The 20,402-nt window shown below is 33.8% G+C and overlaps 3 protein-coding genes and 1 non-coding gene across 6 annotated transcripts in view; 2 read left to right on the forward strand and 2 right to left on the reverse strand.

Moving 5' to 3' along the window:
- Positions 1–3,071: 3,071 nt before the first annotated feature.
- Positions 3,072–4,966, reverse strand: LOC111000803 (pneumococcal serine-rich repeat protein-like). The gene is made up of 2 exons (XM_022270388.2): positions 4,842–4,966; positions 3,072–4,659 (listed from the first exon to the last, which is right to left on the reverse strand). The coding sequence occupies exons 1-2, from the start codon at positions 4,909–4,911 to the stop codon at positions 3,209–3,211; spliced, it is 1,521 nt and encodes a 506-aa protein (XP_022126080.2). The 5' UTR covers positions 4,912–4,966; the 3' UTR covers positions 3,072–3,208.
- A 3,439-nt stretch (positions 4,967–8,405) lies between these two features.
- Positions 8,406–8,485, forward strand: Trnal-uag. The gene has a single exon. It is a non-coding gene; the product is annotated as a tRNA-Leu (tRNA).
- A 652-nt stretch (positions 8,486–9,137) lies between these two features.
- Positions 9,138–11,388, forward strand: LOC111000792 (putative nuclease HARBI1). Its single transcript, XM_022270370.2, has 4 exons — positions 9,138–9,471; positions 9,560–9,841; positions 9,924–10,320; positions 10,609–11,388. The coding sequence occupies exons 1-4, from the start codon at positions 9,193–9,195 to the stop codon at positions 10,713–10,715; spliced, it is 1,065 nt and encodes a 354-aa protein (XP_022126062.2). The 5' UTR covers positions 9,138–9,192; the 3' UTR covers positions 10,716–11,388.
- LOC111000793 (syndecan) overlaps positions 11,166–20,402 on the reverse strand; it is a 222,735-nt gene continuing 213,498 nt past the window's right edge. Inside the window, exons 2-5 of one of the 3 annotated variants that reach the window (XM_022270372.2) lie at positions 16,496–16,673; positions 15,111–15,217; positions 14,599–14,728; positions 11,166–14,283 (exon numbers count right to left, since the gene is read on the reverse strand). In XM_022270372.2, coding sequence (XP_022126064.2) covers positions 14,111–14,283; positions 14,599–14,728; positions 15,111–15,217; positions 16,496–16,673 — 588 coding nt within the window. In that variant the 3' untranslated portion in view covers positions 11,166–14,110. Of the gene's footprint in view, positions 14,284–14,598; positions 14,729–15,110; positions 15,218–15,524; positions 15,639–16,345; positions 16,674–20,402 lie in introns of those variants that run through there. The other 2 variants (XM_022270371.2, XM_022270373.2) reach the window with 2 other exon arrangements.

Consider the following 20,402-nt stretch of genomic DNA (forward strand, 5'->3'; position numbering starts at 1 on the left):
ATAAGAGGTCATTTGACGCTGGCTGGCACAAACCGTGGTAGAGATAAAAGGAATCAGAGGTCAGAGAGAAGTCGACTCTTTTTTATTTTGACAATTGACAATCACTCACAATTTAATCTGGTACTTTCTTTATCTGGTTTTAATTCAATTTATTACTGTTATGCTAAAATTAGAGGTACAGAATAAAATTAAAAGAAATTGGATACATTTTTTAAATAAAAACATTAATTTTGTCGACTTCCGCCCACATGGTGATATTATGGTATAAATTAGCAATTTTGGTTGACATAGATTATTTATATCATGCAAATGAATTAAATAAAAATCTATTTTAAAAATAGTTAAGTCATAAATAAAATCTGTTCTAGAAACTTCTTCGGTCTTTCCCTATTTTGGCATATACAAGTAGTTCAACTATTGTAATTTTTATTATTAAAAAAAAAATTACACGTAACTTGACTAGACAATAGTTTAATTCTATTTTTTTTTTCAAATAAAGTTTGAATTCTAGTATTTTTAATTATTAAAATATTAATAACCTTCATTTATATTATATATTCATCATATTTTATACTGTCGTTTTTTATTCAAATTTTCACCTATTCAAGCTGAAAAATTACATTACTTACTTTATTTAAAATCATTCAATTATTTTTAAATTCAAATCTTTATCAAATTCCTAATGTTAATATTTTACACGTGACACGTTATAATTTAATGAGAATTAATAATGAATAATAATTTTTTATTCAATAAGAATGCACACAGCAATGTTGTGAGAGGGCATGCTTCACCATATTTAATTATATTCATATAATTAACATAATTATATTCACATATTTTTATTCTTACTAGATACATTATTTATTTGATAAACTAGCTTTGGCTTTACATTGTGAAAAGGAGATTTCGTCCCCTATATACTATCGGTAATGTTCATAGTCGAGAGTGAGCACGTCATACATACTGTATGTCAAAATCCAAATCTGGTGGAGGTCTGGCATCTATTATTAGTTAAAATTTTATAATTGACGAGTTTTAATTTTCTTCACAAAAAAATACAAACAAAAATAATTAACTAGTATTCGTGAAGGCTTTAAGTTTGTACTGTTATTTTATCTTCAAGACAGGTAATAAAGCCCTGGTATATTATCCTAAATACATTGTATATGTGTGGAGTAAGTAGTGAATTTGGACAACGCTCACCAGAGACGCGAACAAAGCGGCACCTAATGAACGGATATAACATTGACCTAAAGATAAGGTCGGGTTCGGTACAGTTAGCGGTTGACCGGGTCAATATTCGGTCATAAACAGATCTAACAGCTGATAAAATTTATTGGTAAAACGGATATGGTGACGTTGGTGAATGTTCAAAAAGTAGTTTGGCACTTAGCCCAAGCGATCGACCTGATCGAGAATTCTGACCGCTCTAGGCTATTTATCAGGATGCGCCCCCTTATTTTTTTTTTCAAATTTAACGGTTTCTAAAAAGTTACTTTCTTTTTAGTAACGTCGATTCTTCATCTAATTTGGATAAGAACATTTGCCATCTTGCACATCCCGTTCATAGTTTTGAAATATGCAGGGGATGATAGCATCTAGCGAACACACGATTCCCTCCGCCTCCTCCTTAGTTGGTCCCGCTCTAGGCTGCAGCCTAAGGGTAAATGAAGCCCTGCCCAAGCGGGGATTACTACAGATTAATATACAGAGCGACAATACGTAGGACATTGATGCTATTAATATCTTACGCGCTCGACTTTGTCCATGGCACAGTTTTTTTTACATTATTGAAAATCCATAGCCGCTCCCCCCAACGATGATAAGGTGGATAACACTACGACAATCGAGTTAATCCTCATTTAGTATCGTGGGCTACCCCTACTATAAGGTAGAACTGTGCCTCATTTGTTGAATGAATAGTTTTGATGAACTTCTATTTGTACAAATTGAATATTTTTAGAAATTAAAATGAAACGCCATAGATTGGTTAGTAACGAAGATAGCGTGACGAATAATAACAATGGTCAATATTCCGTGTGCCAGAATTTAATTGTTGAAGAACTCAGTACAAATGTGATATTAATTGGCTATGAAGTTTAAGCCACCCTTGCCTCTGCAATCCTCATATCCTAGGATATTGTCAAATCCAACAATTTCATGAAAATGCACGTAAAATAATGTTTGGGTTAAATTATACACCATCCAGTTCTCAACATCTATAATAGTAGAACTGACATGTTTGTGTCGAAAGGGAGAATAGGGTAAAAATAAATTTGCTGACATTTCTTCGCTTGCGCAGAACGTTCAGGGCGCAGAGGTCCATTACTGGTTTGAAGAAGGCGAACTATGTAGTTGTTTTAATCAAGAATATGGAACGTTGCTACACCGAATGTATATTGACAAGTGGAGGGAATCGTCGAATGTCGTGATGATCGAAAGTCATCAGCAGAATTTGTTTTTTAACTTTTATCTGAAAAACTTTAGAAAACTGTCATGCAGAAATATTTTTGCTTTAAGGTGTGGCAAATATAATCTATTCTCAAATTTGCCCCTCCAAAAATGTATCGCCCTAGGCTTCAGCCTACTCAGCCTGCTCGTAAATCCGCCACTACATTAGCGTTTTGTTCATTTATGCGAGCATACTGAGAGTCGCATAATACTGAAGAGTATTAAGGTATATGTTCAATAAAATCATAGTATAAGTGTTTGATCACGTCAAGTTTAGGTTGAAAATTATAAGAGCGTTTTTACCATTGAAGCCGAGATATTGTGTTTTTAACCTTCACTTTTTGGTTGTGGTTGACCTTGATTTTTTTAGCATATCATGTGAAGTTTTTTACTCACAATATTGTACCGGATCTATTAAAAGATGAGATTTAATTTAATTAATATAATATAATTATTAGTATCTGATGTTTAAATTGCAACCTTGATAATCAGTTACGACCGATTTTTTTATTTCTATTTGTATAATTCAAATAGATACATTTTTGTGATATGAAAACAGAGAGTAGGTATACACGATATCTTGTTTTTAAAGTAGATAAATAGAAGTAAAAGAAATATTTTCGTAAGAAACCATTTATTCTAAATAAATATTAAATTAATAAGTTACATAAATTAATAAATAGATGTTGACATTGCAAATACATGAAGACAAGTTTTGTAAGTCGTCTTAATGTCGTTGCTTTAATTTACTAGCTTAAATGGATTGGGCATTGGCTTGAGCTGAGCCATGTCCTGATGTGTTGGCTGAAGAGTTCACCACTCTATATCCAGCGTGTATTCCTTGGGTGTTAGCTGACGAGGAGGCGGAACCCTGGCCAGACGTTTGAGCGTTAGCTACAGTGCGAGAACCACCGTAAGGGTTGTAAACGTTTGTTCTCCATGAACCCATGGAGCCTCTGTTGTTAGCAGAAGAAGAAGCTGATCCAAATCCGTTTGTGTTCGCAGATGACTTCAGGCCTGTTCCGCTGATATCAGCATTAGCGTTACCAAAACCAAATCCATTGGTGTTGACGGTAGATTTGACAGATCCAAGACCAGTGTTGGCTTCAGAGTTGGCAGTTCCAAAGCCCTGAGTGTTAGCTACAGTTTTAGCTACACCTGCATCATAACCGTATGTTTTCGCTGCAGAGTTGACGTAACCGCCGTTAATGTTAGCATTTGCGTTGGCAGAGCCTTGACCAAGAGTATCAGCGGATGATTGCGCGTTTCCATAGCCAGCAGTGTTTGTGTGTGCGGTAGACTTAGCTAGGCCACCGTTTGTTTGGCTGGATGCTTGGGCTTGGCCGAGAATGGAGGGAGCCACCATGGAGGGGGTACCGTAGAGGGTTCCAAAACGCCACGAGATGCCTTTTTGCTCAGCGGCTTTAGCGGAAGCAACGGCGTTGTTGATATCTGCGTTTGAGTTTGCTGATCCGAAGCCTTGAGTGTTCGCGGTGGCAACAGCTGATTCGTAGGCATTGTTAACAGTAGACGAAGCTGAGCCATATCCGCCGTTGGTCTGCGATTGAGCAGAGGTCAAACCGAGCCCTCCCTGAGACCTTGTGTTTGCCGCACCGAATCCCTGAGTTCTGGCAGAGGTGATGGTGTTGCCAAGGCCGTTGTTAGCATTTGCGGATGCTGATCCTTGTCCTCCGTAAATGTTAGCATTTGAGGTGGTTACGCCATAATTACCTACTCCACGGGTCTGGGCGGAAGACTGAGCTGAACCAGCACCGTCATTGCTCACTGTTGAGATTGAAGATTCTGAATCTCCGTTGATGATAGCAGAAGATTCAGCTTTAATTTGTCCTGCAGGTAATTGATATCTCATCTGCGCGGGCAGTTCAAAGTTTTGTTCGTACATAATGGCAGCTGGTTGAGGGATTTCGTAATAAAATGTTGGTGCATTTTGAGCTTCAGCCACAGCTTTGGCTACTCCATATTGAGGAGCCTCTGGACCGTCAAAGACCTCAGCATTTGCTACAGCCTGTCCAGGAATAACTTCACCAAAGCCATTTCTTGCAAATTGATTATCAGCCGATGAAGCAGTACCATAGGCCTGGAGGACGCCGCCATCAGCGGTAGCGGACCCCGTTGCACGCCCACCATAGCCGTTCGCAAAGGCTTGTCCCACTGAAAACCCTCGTCCATCACGGTATAAGTAACCTGTAACCAAACATAAATTTATATAAAAAATTGTTTATAAGTCAGTAGTTGATTAACAGTGTTGATTCACACATCCTCACAGATGAGAGACGTTGTACCCTCTAAGCCAATGTTTTATTAGGAATTAATACACGTTAAAAGATTAAAAACTATACAGATATTCAAAAAACTAATAAACTCACCGTTTATAAGGGCAGGGCTACATTGAGCCAATGTGACACAAGCCAGAGCTAGGAGGAACTTTGCTGCCATGGTGTACTTGATCGGAAGCAGATGTCGAGTGGATGTAGAGAGAGCATTTCTCCGCGTTTATATACAAAGAAAGCATCCACCACTCTCGCGCATTCGCCTAACAACTGAACTCGAACTTCACCTAGAAATGTTTCCTTGATCGTAAATTTCGGCGATATGTTACGGTAGATTAATGAGCTAGTTCAATCGAGATTTTAGCCAATGATTATGACAGGTTGACGTTTAAATGCAAGATCGAGGGCGCGGTGCAATGACCGGGGATATAGCGAATAATTATAAACGAGAATATATTAATTAATTTATTATACCCTTTTCAGAAGTAACATAAAGTTAACACACAAACATTGATAATTAAATGTATTGACTGAAAAGGTCTACTACGCTAAAGAGCGTAATAATTCTTAAAAGGCTGGCAACGCATTCGCGAGCCTTCTGGCACTTGGACGCTACATGGGTGGAAGTATCACCTTAGATCAGTGAGCCTCTTGCCCTGTCACAAAAAAAACCATTTGTCAATATTTAATTATGTTATAAGTTTTAATTACAATCATTTATAAAAATAGTTTAATTTTTTACTGTAAATGTTGTTGTTACATATTTCTATTTGTAAGTATCGTGTGTGTTTTTTTTTGGTTTATTGGTTTTAGATTGAATACTTGTCACTATAAAAGCAACATATTTATGTTAAATGGGCTGGAAACACGCTCTCGGCCCTCGACAGTATAAAGCTGTATAAAGCACATAGCCGTGTCTACGTCCTTCGTCTCTTGTACTATATACAAATATTATGGAGTAAAATCAATCACAATCATAACAAAATTATAAAATTAAACATACATTTATATTATTTCTTAAATATCTTAATAAAAAAATGAACCAAAAATACCCTTATGGGTGTTAATGCCTGTAAGTAACCAGAACCATCTAACTTGGGTGTCACAAGATCTTAATCAATAAAGGGTCAAACCATTAGTTTCAATGATAATTTCAATGCAAGTAAGTGAAAAGTTCTTGAAACCAAAACTTTGAGTCAAAGCAAAGGCAAAGTAATAAATATTTACTAAATACCTAACTGAACGTTATTGTTCCTGGTGATGCAAAGATTATTCAAGTTGGCGCACTTGCCTACAGTTTTTGACGAAACAGATGCAGCCCATTTGGCTTAGTATTTTAAAGCGATCCTGGCTTAAAATAAGCTTAATAACACGACATTAGCTATTTAATTATTAGATATAGTAATAATAAAAACCTACTTTAATAGGTTTATTTGAAATCACAATTAATTTTAATGAAGTTCCTAATATAAATTACAGCTGTGTTAAATGGGACATAGTTCTTTTCTCTGCAAATATTACAACTTTTATAGTGGAATGTAACTAAAATGTAAAGGACTAAATTACATCGCTTGGTGATGAAAAAATATTCAGTTTAGCTTTTATCTTTCATCGCTTTTTATCTCACAATAAAATTTCAATTTCATTTAACTTTCACTGTCATCATATTATAAATATAGTTGACATTGACATTTTACAATGTACCTACGTAGCAAATCTAAGTAGGTACTTAATTATGTATGTACAATAACATAGAGTAATGAACAATAGAAAGTCGGAATAAGTTTATATTTGATATTTCTTATCTGCCAGTTGAAGTAATATTTTTTTTATAGAACAGGGGCAAACGGGTAGGAGTTGTTGTTGGCTTTAAGTGATACCGCCTATGGACACTCTCAATGACAGAGGGTTCGCGAGTGCGGTTTTTGCCTATATTTATAGTAAGGTTAGTTACTATAACAATACAAATATCTAAAAAAATTGAATTAGAATACCTTATTGTATCTGGTGGTGTACATGTTTCCAAGTTACATACAAAATTGTAAGCACGTGCGTAATTATCGCATTTCGACTGAATCGTTATTTCTTTATAGTCCAAAATAAACTTTTTTATTCAGTTATCAAAAAATCTGCCAAATCCAAAGTACCAAATTATTTTATATGAATGGTATTTTATTCGCAGTGATCTCTGAACTTTTGTGATCTATAATATATGCAAATTGTCAAAACCGTTTGCAATTTATTTGCGATGGCAACTATTAATTATACACGCGGTTGATCGATGAGCGTAATGCGAAACTAGATTTGCCTACTTACCTGTTATTTTTTATTTTCTTTTTCGAAAGTGGTCGTGGCACTTTATTAGGGTTAGTGTTATGCGAATACAGGGTACAATTATAGTAAATAATTTTAATGTAGAAGCGAATAGACAAAAGGTCTATTCCCATGAAAAGTGACATCTATTGAATTTTGAATTACGGGAGTCATAGTTCGTGTGACGTTAGTGTGGCGAAAACGATTGGGAAAATGAGGGAGGTTCACTAGGAAGTAAAACAGCTATGGCCTTATTCAAAATGCCTCAACAGTACTTTTTACATACAGTACCTACTGTTAATGCATCATGCCCCGTCAGGTCAGGTCACGATACTTGGAACCATAGATACTCTGAATTTCTGACATTTAAGGTCCTCGTAAATAATACAACATAATATGCAAAACATTATTAAGTAATTAAACCTATTAAATTGTTGCCTTGTTATTTAGTTAGTTTCAATCTCCAGATTATACCTGTGTTTTGGGCGACCAACCCCCAAAAACTACATTTAATTAAACTAAGTAACAATGAACAAACAAATTCCGAAATCGGCCCTTAGTTTTATAACTAAATTGCGCCTTTTCATATTTAGACTCTCGAACATAATATTGTTGTATGTTTGAATAAAAAATTGTATTCATCGCTTCCTCGCGAATATAATCATAAAACAAATTAGAAATATATTTATTATATGTTCCATGGATACCATATTTGATTTATACGACAAATACTGTAAAGAGAATTAAAGTAAACAATGTTAAGCCTCCTGCCCGTTTGCCCCCGGTTCTATAAAAAAAAATGTGACTTTAATTGTTTTTGATATTACAAATACTCTACCCAACGATCAGCTCAAGACGGTATTGTAAGAGAAACCTTATCACGCGGTAATAATGAAGCTATTGACAAGACTCGTAATTCAGCAGCAATACGACTTCACTTAAGTAAAAGGAACTGATATAATAATGTTTAGTCTCAGTCAGTGCATTCAATTTCAAACTAAAATGTCTTACGTTCACTACTATAAATAATTCCATTCGTAGACAAGACACGCTATCGCTATTTTACTCTTCGAGTTAAGTTGAATTGCTAGAATTTAAAAATATACTTAAGTAATCAAAGGTTTAATGAAGGGTTTTTTTAATTTCAGAAATTAAGGAAAGATCACCCAAAATCGCCAGAGATTAATCAAAGATCATTTATAAGTGGTTTTACTTATGACGTTTTTATTATACTGATGCATTTATTCGAAAATAGTTTACTTTTTAATAATAATAAAATAACCTTTTGAAAATATATAAATATACTCCTGATATAAATGTTTCACTATTTCGCACCAGCTCATTGTAGGCAGCGTGGCCGAGTGGTCTAAGGCGCTGGTTTTAGGCACCAGTCCGAAAGGGCGTGGGTTCGAATCCCACCGCTGTCAAATTCTTTTGACTTTAATTTTTAAAATCAGCTTAAATGTCTAATTAAATTTTTTTCACGTTTCAAGTGCGGTACTTGGCGGTACATAGTACACAACCTTTTCGGTTTTATAAATTAAAAAGCGATTAAAGTTGCTTATGGGGCTGTTGCTTGTTTTTATATATTTTATTCTGATATTGTTCGATAGGGTTCATTGATGCTTTTTAAAACAGTATCAATAAATGATAATTTAATAATATTTTAACAAAAGAGTTTACAAATTTATCAATTAGTCTTCATCAAGATTTCGGGCTACTTTTGTGTGACAGTGTTACAACGACAGACTTTTTCATGAGTTCTTCAATTTCGCTTTTGACCTTTTACTGTTATATTATTTGAACAGTCCTTACATAAAGAAATTTATTATATTTATAGGAGCTATATTTTTCATCGACCCAAAAACTAGTCGAAGTTGATTCACTAATATTGTTGATTTATTAATACTTTTTGTAACAGCTATTTAAAATGAGATTAATTCGAATCGAAATTATACACTTACAATGAAATCGATAAAAGATACTTTCGGTCAAATTGACAATAAAGTATGACAAATAACAACACTGTCAGTCATTGCGACCCCTGACATTTGTTAGCATTTGTTTGTTTACCTTTTTTATTATTGATAAACTATAAAGTCCTAAATCAGTCAAAGCCTTGAATGAATGAAAAATGAATATTGATGAGTTTTTCACGGACTTCAAACGCGATATTCAAGAAATAAGACAGTGTAGAAGAAAGACACTGCGAGCTAGGAAAAAATATAAAATGAGGTTCAATCCTCTAAACATGCCGGACGATACTTTCAGACTATACTATAGATTTACTAAGCAGAACATGCTGAAAATTGTTGATTTACTACGAAATGATCTAGAAGTGGATTTGCGTGGGGGTGGAGTTCCAGTTGAACTGCAAGTGATGGCAGTTATTAGATATTGGGCTCGTCATGGGGTTGGTTAAACGTAGTGAATAAATATTATAAACGAGGTGGAATATATTGCTATGTTATAAAAATAGTAAAAAATTCCATTTATTGCAGATTCAAGAGAACTGTGCTGACATCCACGGAATAAGTCAGCAAACGTTGTCGCGCTTAGCTCAAAAAGTTTCTATCGCATTATGTTGTAAAAGTTCGCAGTATATTAAAATGCCAGAAAATTTTACAGAGGAATCAACCATTATGCATCAATTTGAGGAAATAAGTGGCATGAAAAACATAACTGGTGTCTTAGATTGTACCCACATCAAGATCCAAAAAATAAGTGATAATAATGGTCAATCTTTTATGAACAGTCAGGGACAGTACTCAATTAATACACAAGTATGTTAAAAAGTTAAAAACGTCTCACATCATATTTAACTTTTAATTTTCCATTTCTAAAAGCAAGTCGTTTCTTTTCTAGATTATCTGTGATGCCAATCTGAAAATACGAGATATTGTATGTCGCTGGCGAGGCAGTACCGACGATGCAAAGATATATAATGATAGCTCAATTAAGAGGCGTTTTGAAGAAAATGAATTTGTTGGAAAACTAATTGGTGATTGTGCATATCCCTGTACCCCACATCTTCTCACACCAGTTCTCAGACCTATAACTCAAGCAGAAGAAAGATATAATCAAAGTTTCTTTGAAACTCATAATGTTGTCCAACAATGCATGAGTGTTTGGAAGGAAAGATTTCGAATTTTACAAGATGTCATTAGGGGCTCATTAAACACAGCCAAAACAACTGTAGTTGCTTGTGCAGTACTACATAATATAGCAATGCAATTAAATGAACCAATTCTCAAAGACACAGGTTTGCAGTTGTTTTAATTCTTTTAATATTTCATATAAACATAAGTAATGAATCAATTCTTGCACCACATGAGAGGGTGAGGTTTGGGCTTGTGTCTCTCAACATTGTGGTCATTGTCAGACATCAACAGAATCTTATAATATGTGCACCAATAGACTTCTATATGCACAATTAACTTATACCATGATGGAAAATATTGTTAGGAGATTGGCTAGCCGGAGACCCCAACACCTCAGAAGTGTGATTTGACTAATAAAATAAAATGCTTCTTCCTTAATTTATTTGCAGGTCTAATGAAAAGTGAGACTGCTATAGTTGAAGAACCAAATTTATTTGTTGATGATGGGAATGATATACACAGAAACCAGTACATAGAGGAGTATTTTAATACATAAGAAAAAAAATTTTTCTTAGGACAGGAAAAGCTATGAGTCAAAGCAGTTTAGATTAGATTAAAACAATGCTTCAAGATATATATATACCTTATATATTGATAGCTTCCTTTTCATGATGACTTTTTCTATATAATGGCAATTATAAAACCTGAAAATGTGCAATCCCCTGTGCCATTAGTATTCATATATTGAGTTTATACTGTATTCAATCTTTTCATTCAAATTCCACAGCTTGCATATAGAATTACAAATAAATTAGTGCTTAGCCAGGAATTGAACCTATACACACAGGGATAAAAATCACATATTTTCACAAATCTGCTTCCTGCATATTTATTTATTATTTTATATTTTTTTTATTTATTAAGAAATTTAACGCCCCATGTGTTGTCTTGAAATTGATTTAATAAACTCTTGTATCTAGTGTCAAGGTATCAATTAAACAAAGCCTTTCTTATTGACCTGTATATTTACCTAAGTGTAAAGGAGCGTATTTACAAGGTGGACATCCGTGTTTACCCTACCTTAACTTACACATTAGTTTAAAGATAAAATTGCTTCTTTTCATTCCATTGCCTTTTTAGTAACAAATTATTGTTAATACATTCCATTAAAGACAGAATTGTACAATACAAAACGTCTTACTTGATATTGGGTACAGTACACATACTATTTAATAAGTTTAAAATTATACCTTAGTATATATATATGTTATTGAAGCCATGAGCAAAACCACTAAAATTGCACTCTTCGACATTTGTATGAAGGTAATTTTAATACATCAGTTTATCCATATGATACAGACCACTTGTAAAAAACTATGTGAGAATAGGTACTTTTACATGATTCAATATCATGATGATTAAAAACTTTTTTGTTAACTGTACCTGCTCGGCTATAAAATAAAAAGGCATTGAAATAATTACAATATGAAATCAAACAGCTGCCAATTCTAATAAATTATTACTAAAGGTATTCACGTCAAAGCTTCTAATATTTTCTAGGAATACAATATAGATCATAGATTCATAGATCAAAGATTTTGTATAGGCCTTGATTATAGGTAATGCAAGTGTGATGAAGTTTTATTTCCTATACAGCATATTTAACAATATACAGTAAAAAGGCCTATTTTTGCCACTATTTTGTCAGACCTTAATTTATAAAGAATCAGATTTATTATTAAGCAAATATCCGGGTGCTAGCTCTTGCCAGTACTTGACAGCAGTCGAATCTTACGACATTTAACAAGGCATGAGCCGACTTAACTTTCTAAACCCTAAAGAAAACAAAGAATAACTTTTTTAATTACTTTAACCACACTGTAAGGTTAATTATTGATCCTAACATTAACAATGACAAAAAAAATGTTATTAAATTATAATGTCAAAGAAGAAATACAGTAGGAATTAATTATAATTTATATAGGTCAGACAAATTAGTGGAATTCTGGTCCGTGTCACGTAAGGCCTTTACGGTCACATTGTGCGTAAACAGAACGTGGGTTTGCTGCAGTATGCTTTTGTCATGTTGACAACTCAGTTACGACATTATAGTTCGACATAAATCGTCTGATATGACATACCTAATACGAATAAATCAAAGACGAGTAAAATTCGCATAACTGCCACGCCGGTTCTCTTTCCGCTTATACTCTGTCGATCTGAGGTTTACTTCCATATAAATTTGATGAATGAGAATATAATTCCAGTTCATGGGAACTTTATAGTAAATGTCAAGTTTTAAACAAGAGTTATTTGGTGACAGATTTCAACTATTTATAACTTATATTATCCCCTATAACAATATACAATTACAATTTACATTTACACTATGTGAGCGTAATCCATGCTATTGTGGGAATGTAAGCTTTTAGTTGCAACCAATTCTAATTTTTGTTCATTACAGTGTATTAGTGCTTAATAATAATTGTTAATATATTACAGTTTTATATAAGCAATCACTTAACAATGCCCCTTATAGTAAAACAATAAATTAATTGCCAGAAACTATAGTAAAATTTTAAATTAAAAGTGTAAATTATGTTCAAGTCCAATACACAAGAAATTAAAATACGGTTATCATAATTTAATTTATTTTTAATGTACTTATCTAAGTCATAGACATAACATAAAATATAGAAACCAAACAGGTTGCTTGCCACAGAATCTATAAATATTAATTGTTCCTACTTTATTCTCTATTTCTTTCTTTCTTACTTGCAACTGATGATCTGGCTCTTTTATTTATTTGTGATTATACCATAATTAATAAAAAATCGCGTTAAATGTCAAAATATTTGGTATATCTATGACTGAGATGATCAATAAAATTATGTAAAATGATTACAGTATAGTAGCATACATAGTTAATAGAATAAAAATGGCACAAGTCACAAAAGTATCATAAAAAGTAGACTGGCTTGCACAACCTGGTTTAAAAATTATATAACATACAGATTCAATATAGAAAATAAGAATAAAAAATAAAAAATCTGAATTGTCATATTTTTTACATATAGTTAAGAAATTTATTTTACTTATCTAAAGGAACATATAAAAAAGAGTAACTGTATTTTATTTTACGGCAGAACATGATACAAGCATATATCAAAATCGTATATATTAAAAGTGATATTATATATAATTTTAATATTAAAAAGGATTTACGATAACTATTATTACTTTTATTCTATGTAATAACAATTGAAAATAATAAATAGGTAGCCATATATATCTTTTAGTTAGTCATTTATCAAAAGCCCTAATATTTAATATTTGATAAGTTTGTAATTTAATACATAAGACAATTCATAAGATTTTGAGATAGTTATTAATATTATCTGGATATAAATCAATTGGCCCTTAATACAGGATATTAGATTCATTATAGATTACAGAACAAACAAGATATGGACGATACCATAGACTATATATAGTCTATGAAAAACACTACGACACAATATTGGCAAATGTACAATTAAAAAGAAGCGAATGGCACATTCATTTTATACAGAAACTTACAAGATCTCCATTCAAATACAAAATTAGTTACACTCCAAACACTTATTGGTCTCGAAATATGAAGACATTGTAATATCGAGACTATCTTAACGATAGTTTAATATTTGGTCTTAATTGATATAATTTATATGCAATTTGCATAATTCGATTTTTAAACAACATTTTAAATGTACATGATTTGTACAGATCAGTACAATCAGTACAGATGTTGAAATTTTTAGTAAGAACACCGACCACAGAACATTTAGCCACAGGATAATGTGTAAGGAAAATTATCAGTCATGTCAAAATTTAAAAACGTCAAAACAGCGTGCGGCCATCTTGTTTATCTGTTAGTTAAAAAATTGGTGGCATAGGATGTTCTGTGTCGTCTCACGCATAAAATTCTCGATTGTTGTGACCTTTCCCATACGATGCTGCTGCCGGGCTTCTCTTAGGCTCGTCCAAAGCATATGAACCTTCATCCTTCTTCCTCATTCTATATACTATGAACATTACTACCAGAATCGCGCATAGAAGTCCTACTACGGCTCCACCGATTACGGCTGAAAACGATAGAATTTCATTAGTAAATACTAGGTTTATCTTTTATCTAAGAACAGGCATGAAATTTTGTATTTAAATTTAAAATTATCTAACAATCAAGTAAGATAGACCATAAGATACTTTATTCTAGTTCCCGGGGCGGAACTCCGATGATTTAGAAAATCACCGCGCGTAACTAAGAAAGCCTGACTGAGCAAAATGTACAGCCTTGGCTTGTACACAATATATGGAATTGTTTGAACGAAATGTAATCTCTTCAAATCAACAGCATAGTTGTCTTGATATTATCCCACACGAATGAATACTATACTCACCAGCTAGTATGCCCGGTTGTGCGAAGAAGCTGGTTGCGCGGTCCTCGTGGGGCGTGTCCATGATTAACACACCGCTGTCCGCCGGCCGCGTCTCTGGCTCTAGGTTTGATCCCGCTTGGCTTATTATATCCTGAAAATTTGTGAGAATAAACTTAAAAACAGATCTTTAGCACGAAAACCTGGGTTACCAGTTACCACATTACTGAGTCCGCGATAATAATAACAATATAACAATCTGCAGATTTAATAATGAGGACAATCATAATTTAATTTATATTCTGTGTATTTTAATAATAGACAATACAAAGTAAGTATAGTTAATTTTAATTAAATAAATTTAGCTATTCCTTTACTTGTATATTGCTAAAACCACATCACAATTTCAGCTTGTATAATTTGCAAACCCTAATTTATTCCTCATCCATACGAAAGATCGCCGCCGATAAAGAGAATTAAGGACATTTAAGTAATGTCATTAAACATTTACTAGAGGCTATAACTAATCCACTTACGGTTTCTCCAGACAAGTTGATGTCTCCAGAGATATCCGGGCGCGAGGGCTGATCCTCCCCCGCGCCGCGCGGTTCTTGTTCGCTCGGGTTACTTGACAATATCCTCGCTGAAATCACATTAATTATTATTTGTCACAGCCCTAGTAAGCTATCAAAACTTCAATTTTGTAATCCATTTCCGTTGACCCAAAATGTAGGAGCATACGATTGAAATGTTAAAATATTTATGTTTATAATAAGTATGTTTTTGGGGATTCATTTGGTAAACATTCAAAGCATTCGATGACGAAGACTCGAAGGGTATGCCAATTTAAGCAACAGATGGATCTAAGGTGAAGATAAACATGCGAAATTTTAATGTAATGATTGATTTTTAAAAACGAGTGAATACATGCTCGAAATATCGAAACTTACCAAAATCCTTAAGATAGTACAGAGTATGGATAAAAAGTTATATAGGTACAACAAATACGTCCTGTAAAGTCAACAGTTAAGAGGAAACTGGCGGGTATTATCCGTGATAACAGGGGCTTATGAAAACTGTGACTCAAGGCTAAATTACAAGTTACTAAAATTAATTTTATAAATATAAAACTCTTGACATATACAGGTTTAGATGGATATTCTGATCTATTTATCTATGATAAACTAGGTAAAGTGAAATCATTTTAAAGTTTTATTACAAAGTTGTATCGCGTGGTATTTTCTGGTCAAGGCGGTCTTGTCTCAAGTTAGGTTTTAGCTCAAGTAATTAACAAAGTAGTAATTTTTATCTCAGTATATCTATACTTTAATTCACAATTTAAAGTTACTACTTATAATTACTCTAACTAATTAGTTCAATTCCAGTGAGCACAAAAAATGATATCACATTAGCACGGATCCTAAGCGTTGATAGCTATCACTTGAATAAATTTACATAAAAAATATTGAATTGTACCCATATGTAGTCCAGTCTAGTATTAGTTCAAAAACAATATGACGTCAACCAAACTAGTATAACAGATCAGATAGTCCTCTTTGACCCAGAGATTATCCGAATGATGGAAAATGTCATTATGATTTACACTTACAAGGAAGAGTTCGCTTGAAGAAAGAACTAGTTCTTATCAATAAGGCACTTCCCGTTTTGTATTATTTATCCTCATAAATAATACAGAACGGGTCCCAACGCTCAAGATCCGCCAAATAAAAGAAAAAACGCAACAAAACCGGCATGCACGGCCTCTACTCACGACTAAATACATCGATGGGCTGCACTAAAGGTGGGGTCAGAGGCTCTGATTCGTCCGGATTGGACGGATTCGTATGGAATATTGTGGGTATCGGAGCCTCCGTGGTTCGTGTGTAGTCTTCGTCATCCTCGGGCGCGTCCGGGACGTCACCTGAGCCGCGGCTGTCTTCGTCGTCGGGGCCAGGGCCTGGACCGTAACCGGAGCCCGAGCTCTCGTCGATCTCTACGCCCGAGCCGTCATCGTCGATGAAGAGATCCTTGTCGGAGGCGAGAGGACCGTCGTGCTGAATGTGGAGTGTCTCCGTCGGCTGCACGCCGGCGGCACCGTCCTGGAATTGAGACATGCGTGTTATTGGCTAATATGATACAACTGGTTTTAAACATCCCTTAAGACATCACAGTTTTAAATATAGTATAATAAAGAGTGAAATCGTTTTCATTATAATGCAATTAAAGTCTAGTTTCAGTGCTAAAATATACTAAGGGTCTGTTTCACAATGTCGGGATAAGTTCCAAATAGTTAAACCTGGTAAATTCAAAAAATCTGTTAATTCTGAAAAAAATGAAATAAGCAATATCAGACTTGATTTACGATGTTGTAGAATCTTATAGGTTTCTATGATACGAAAATTAATTAGTTATTAGTTATTACTTATGGCGTAGGTACTGTTGAAACAAAGACAATGTAATATCGCTTATGAGTAAGTTGAAATAATTTTAGTAGGTCATACAGTATTGATTTAGACTTTAGCATAGTGAGAATAATTCTGAAAATAACGCAGTAAAAAGAACTAGAACCTCATTACGCCGCAGCCATGATTCTTAATTGCAGCAGGATGCGTACAAATGCACATAATCTATAGACGCGACCTACTTCTTGTATGTTCACAAATCTACCCATTTTTATTAAAAACGAACGAATAATGTTCTAATATGTTATTATATCTATGACCGATGACGTGGTGACCACAAAACAGGCAAACAAACAATGTTCGTGTACAATCAATAACAGGGTATACAATTTTCAAATCTATATTAAGACACTGTACTCACCTGTACTTAGGCACTTATAATATAAATTGTATGAATATTAGGCCTGATTGTTTGTTACCAAACTCGGGCAGTGCTTCATTTGGTTAGCCAAGTTGTACAGTGAGGGCGAAAAATCGATAGTGGTGGGTGTGGTGAGGGGAGGGGGAGAGATCCCGAAGGCTGTCCATAGATGCCGGGATAGAGGCTTTATGGGAGCAAGTTTCAAAGACTCGTCGTAAGAGGGCGGTGGTTGAAATTTATCAAGATTACAAGTTTTTGTTTATTAAAAAAAATCTATCTCAAAAAGGTCCAAAATCATTTATTCATCTAGGTAACACACCGTACACAATGAACGGCAAAAAAATAAATTTACATTAAATGCTTCTGATTTTACATATAAGTCTCTCTGTGTGCGCATTTTAACAATTTCTCTAACTGAAACTGAAAGTAAACGCCGTTAAGAAAGAAGTTCCAAAAGTCCCAGAAGTGCGACGAAGCAATATAATTATAATATTTAAAGTCATTGAAATATTCGTTAACAGGTAAAACTAACAAAACATCGTTTAATCTTAGTTAAGCTTGGTTTAACTGTGATTACTGAAATTTATTGCAACGCACAGCGCTTGGTAATGAGAAAATATAATTTATGGCATCTAGTGATGTATGTATGTATAATTTTTGTTTTAAAATACGATGCGATAAAGATTCCGACACATTTACAACGACGCAAACAATAAATTATATAAATATATAATCCTTATGGATTTTGCCATACAGGAGACCACGGTATGGTAAGCTAAGTTAGCCTCTGAGGTTTTCTGCCGTGTGTCAAAAACCTTATATATTTTAGGTTTTGACATTGGTTAGGTTAGAGTTTCTATACACCGCAGTCATATAAGCGCTAAGTATCGCTAAGAATCAGACTATCACGCTCATGAACGGTGTAATGGTTGCAGCTCCTTACAAACGTTGTGTAAAACAAAAAACTTGGCGGTGAAAAAGAGCGGCGGAGAGTTAATTGCCAGTTCTTCTCTTACGTTCTACGCCCTTGATTTGAGAACTGGTAATTGTAAAATGAGAAGCATTACATATATATTTATTATTGACGTTTATAAGTGTACATCTTGTTACCAATATATAATATAATATAAATGACTTTTGACTTTGATCAAGAGCTACACATGAGCTCGTTAAAATTGATGTCCAATAGTACTTATACAAATTTTTATAAAAAATGAATACATGCATGAAAATCGAATCTACCTGACGAAAATACGTGACTGCCGGCCAATGGTGAGTAGATAATTATATTTTATATCGACATGTTAAGCCCTTCACTAGACAACGCACCGGAAATGAGGGTGGGTTTATTAACGCCTTACCTGTGTCATTTTTAACCTATTCGCTTTAGGGTTCAGATAGGTGCGGTTAGGATAATTTAAACTGCGAACTTTTACTTAAAAGCAGTATTATCTTACTGGCTAAGCGTACGATTTACAAACCAAAGGATACTCATCCTGAGATTATAGTCTAAAATCCCGGTTGGGCACCAATAAAGATTTCAGTATTTGTACGGATTGAACAGTCTCTTGTCAAGGATAACGTAATGATAAACTGACACGCCATATTACAAAAAACAAATGATGAAGAGCCACCTGATCTTAAGAAAAGAGCCTAACTTCGACGAGTATCTGGCACAGAAAGCCGAGTCTATTAAATAAAACAATTTAATTATCGAGAGCTGTATAGGACATTACTGGATTATTATGCAACAGATGAGCTTTAAGTAACATTTCATTCGGAACAAGTAATTGTCAATACAAAAGCCCAATCTTTATTAAGTACTAGCGGCCCGTCCCGGCTTGGCACGGGTGGACATGTATTTTTAAAACAATTATTGATATGTTCTTTAATCTTCATATATATAAATCTCCTGTCACAATGTTTGCCCTCAATGGACTCCTTAACCACTTAACCGATATTAATAAAATTCGCACACCATGTGCAGTTCGATCCAACTTGAGAGATAGAATAGTTTAAATCTCAAATTATAGTCGCAATTTTAATTTATTGCAAATTATTTGTTTATAATTTGACACAACTCCAACAGATGGCGCTGTGTTAAAAGTACCAAGGTTTCACATAAGATATCTAACATTCACATAAGTTCTCCTACCGTTTTCCTTAAATAGTTGTAATATAACAAAACCTTAGCCACAGCAACGCTTCGCCGAGTCTGGTAGTATTATATATTAATCAGTGCTAATGCATTCAAATTGTGAAAGATTTTTTAAATCGGTCCAGTACTTTTTGAGCCAATTACAAACATTGCATACAAATCTTTCCTCTTTAGAATATTATAGTATAGATTATTATAAGCTTCTATAAGTAGCTAACAATGGCCACCTGCAGGGGATTTATGTGCGCGAACGTTCGCTTATTAAATCATGTTTAACATTGTAAAATATATAGAGCAAGCGTTTTCCCACATCGGGATTAAGCACGTTAATATTAAAGTTTTGCTGACGATAAAACAAACTATAAACAATGTTATATGGGAAATCATTATGTTTTAAATGTTCTTTTAAAATATTTTATACAGGTATAAGTAATAAAAAAGGGCTATTTTGATAAGTTTTTAATAACGAAACAATGCATTAGTTTTTAATTAAATAAATAAAATAATAATTATTATTTGGCTTTAAAAATTGCATTGCATCAATCTTTACAATGTACAAACGTCAAAATTTGAGTGCGTTAACTGTCAATTGTCATTTCAGACATTATTTACTACGCTACGTTATCGTTAATGTCATGTGGTTGACGGAGTTTTTAATGATATTTATTTTACTTAGCAACGCTTTTTAATCTGTTACAGATTTATATTAATAATACTCTATTTGATGAGCTAATTAAGTCAGTCTTTGTGACCAACGAGGGATTTAAACCCATATACCTTGAATACCCTTTGTACATAAAAAAAAACTAAATCAGCCAGGGTTTATTAAAGTTTGATCTATGTATTT

The sequence above is a fragment of the Pieris rapae genome, chromosome 20 (genome assembly GCF_905147795.1).
Source record: "Pieris rapae chromosome 20, ilPieRapa1.1, whole genome shotgun sequence".
Classification (NCBI taxonomy): Eukaryota; Metazoa; Arthropoda; class Insecta; order Lepidoptera; family Pieridae; genus Pieris; species Pieris rapae.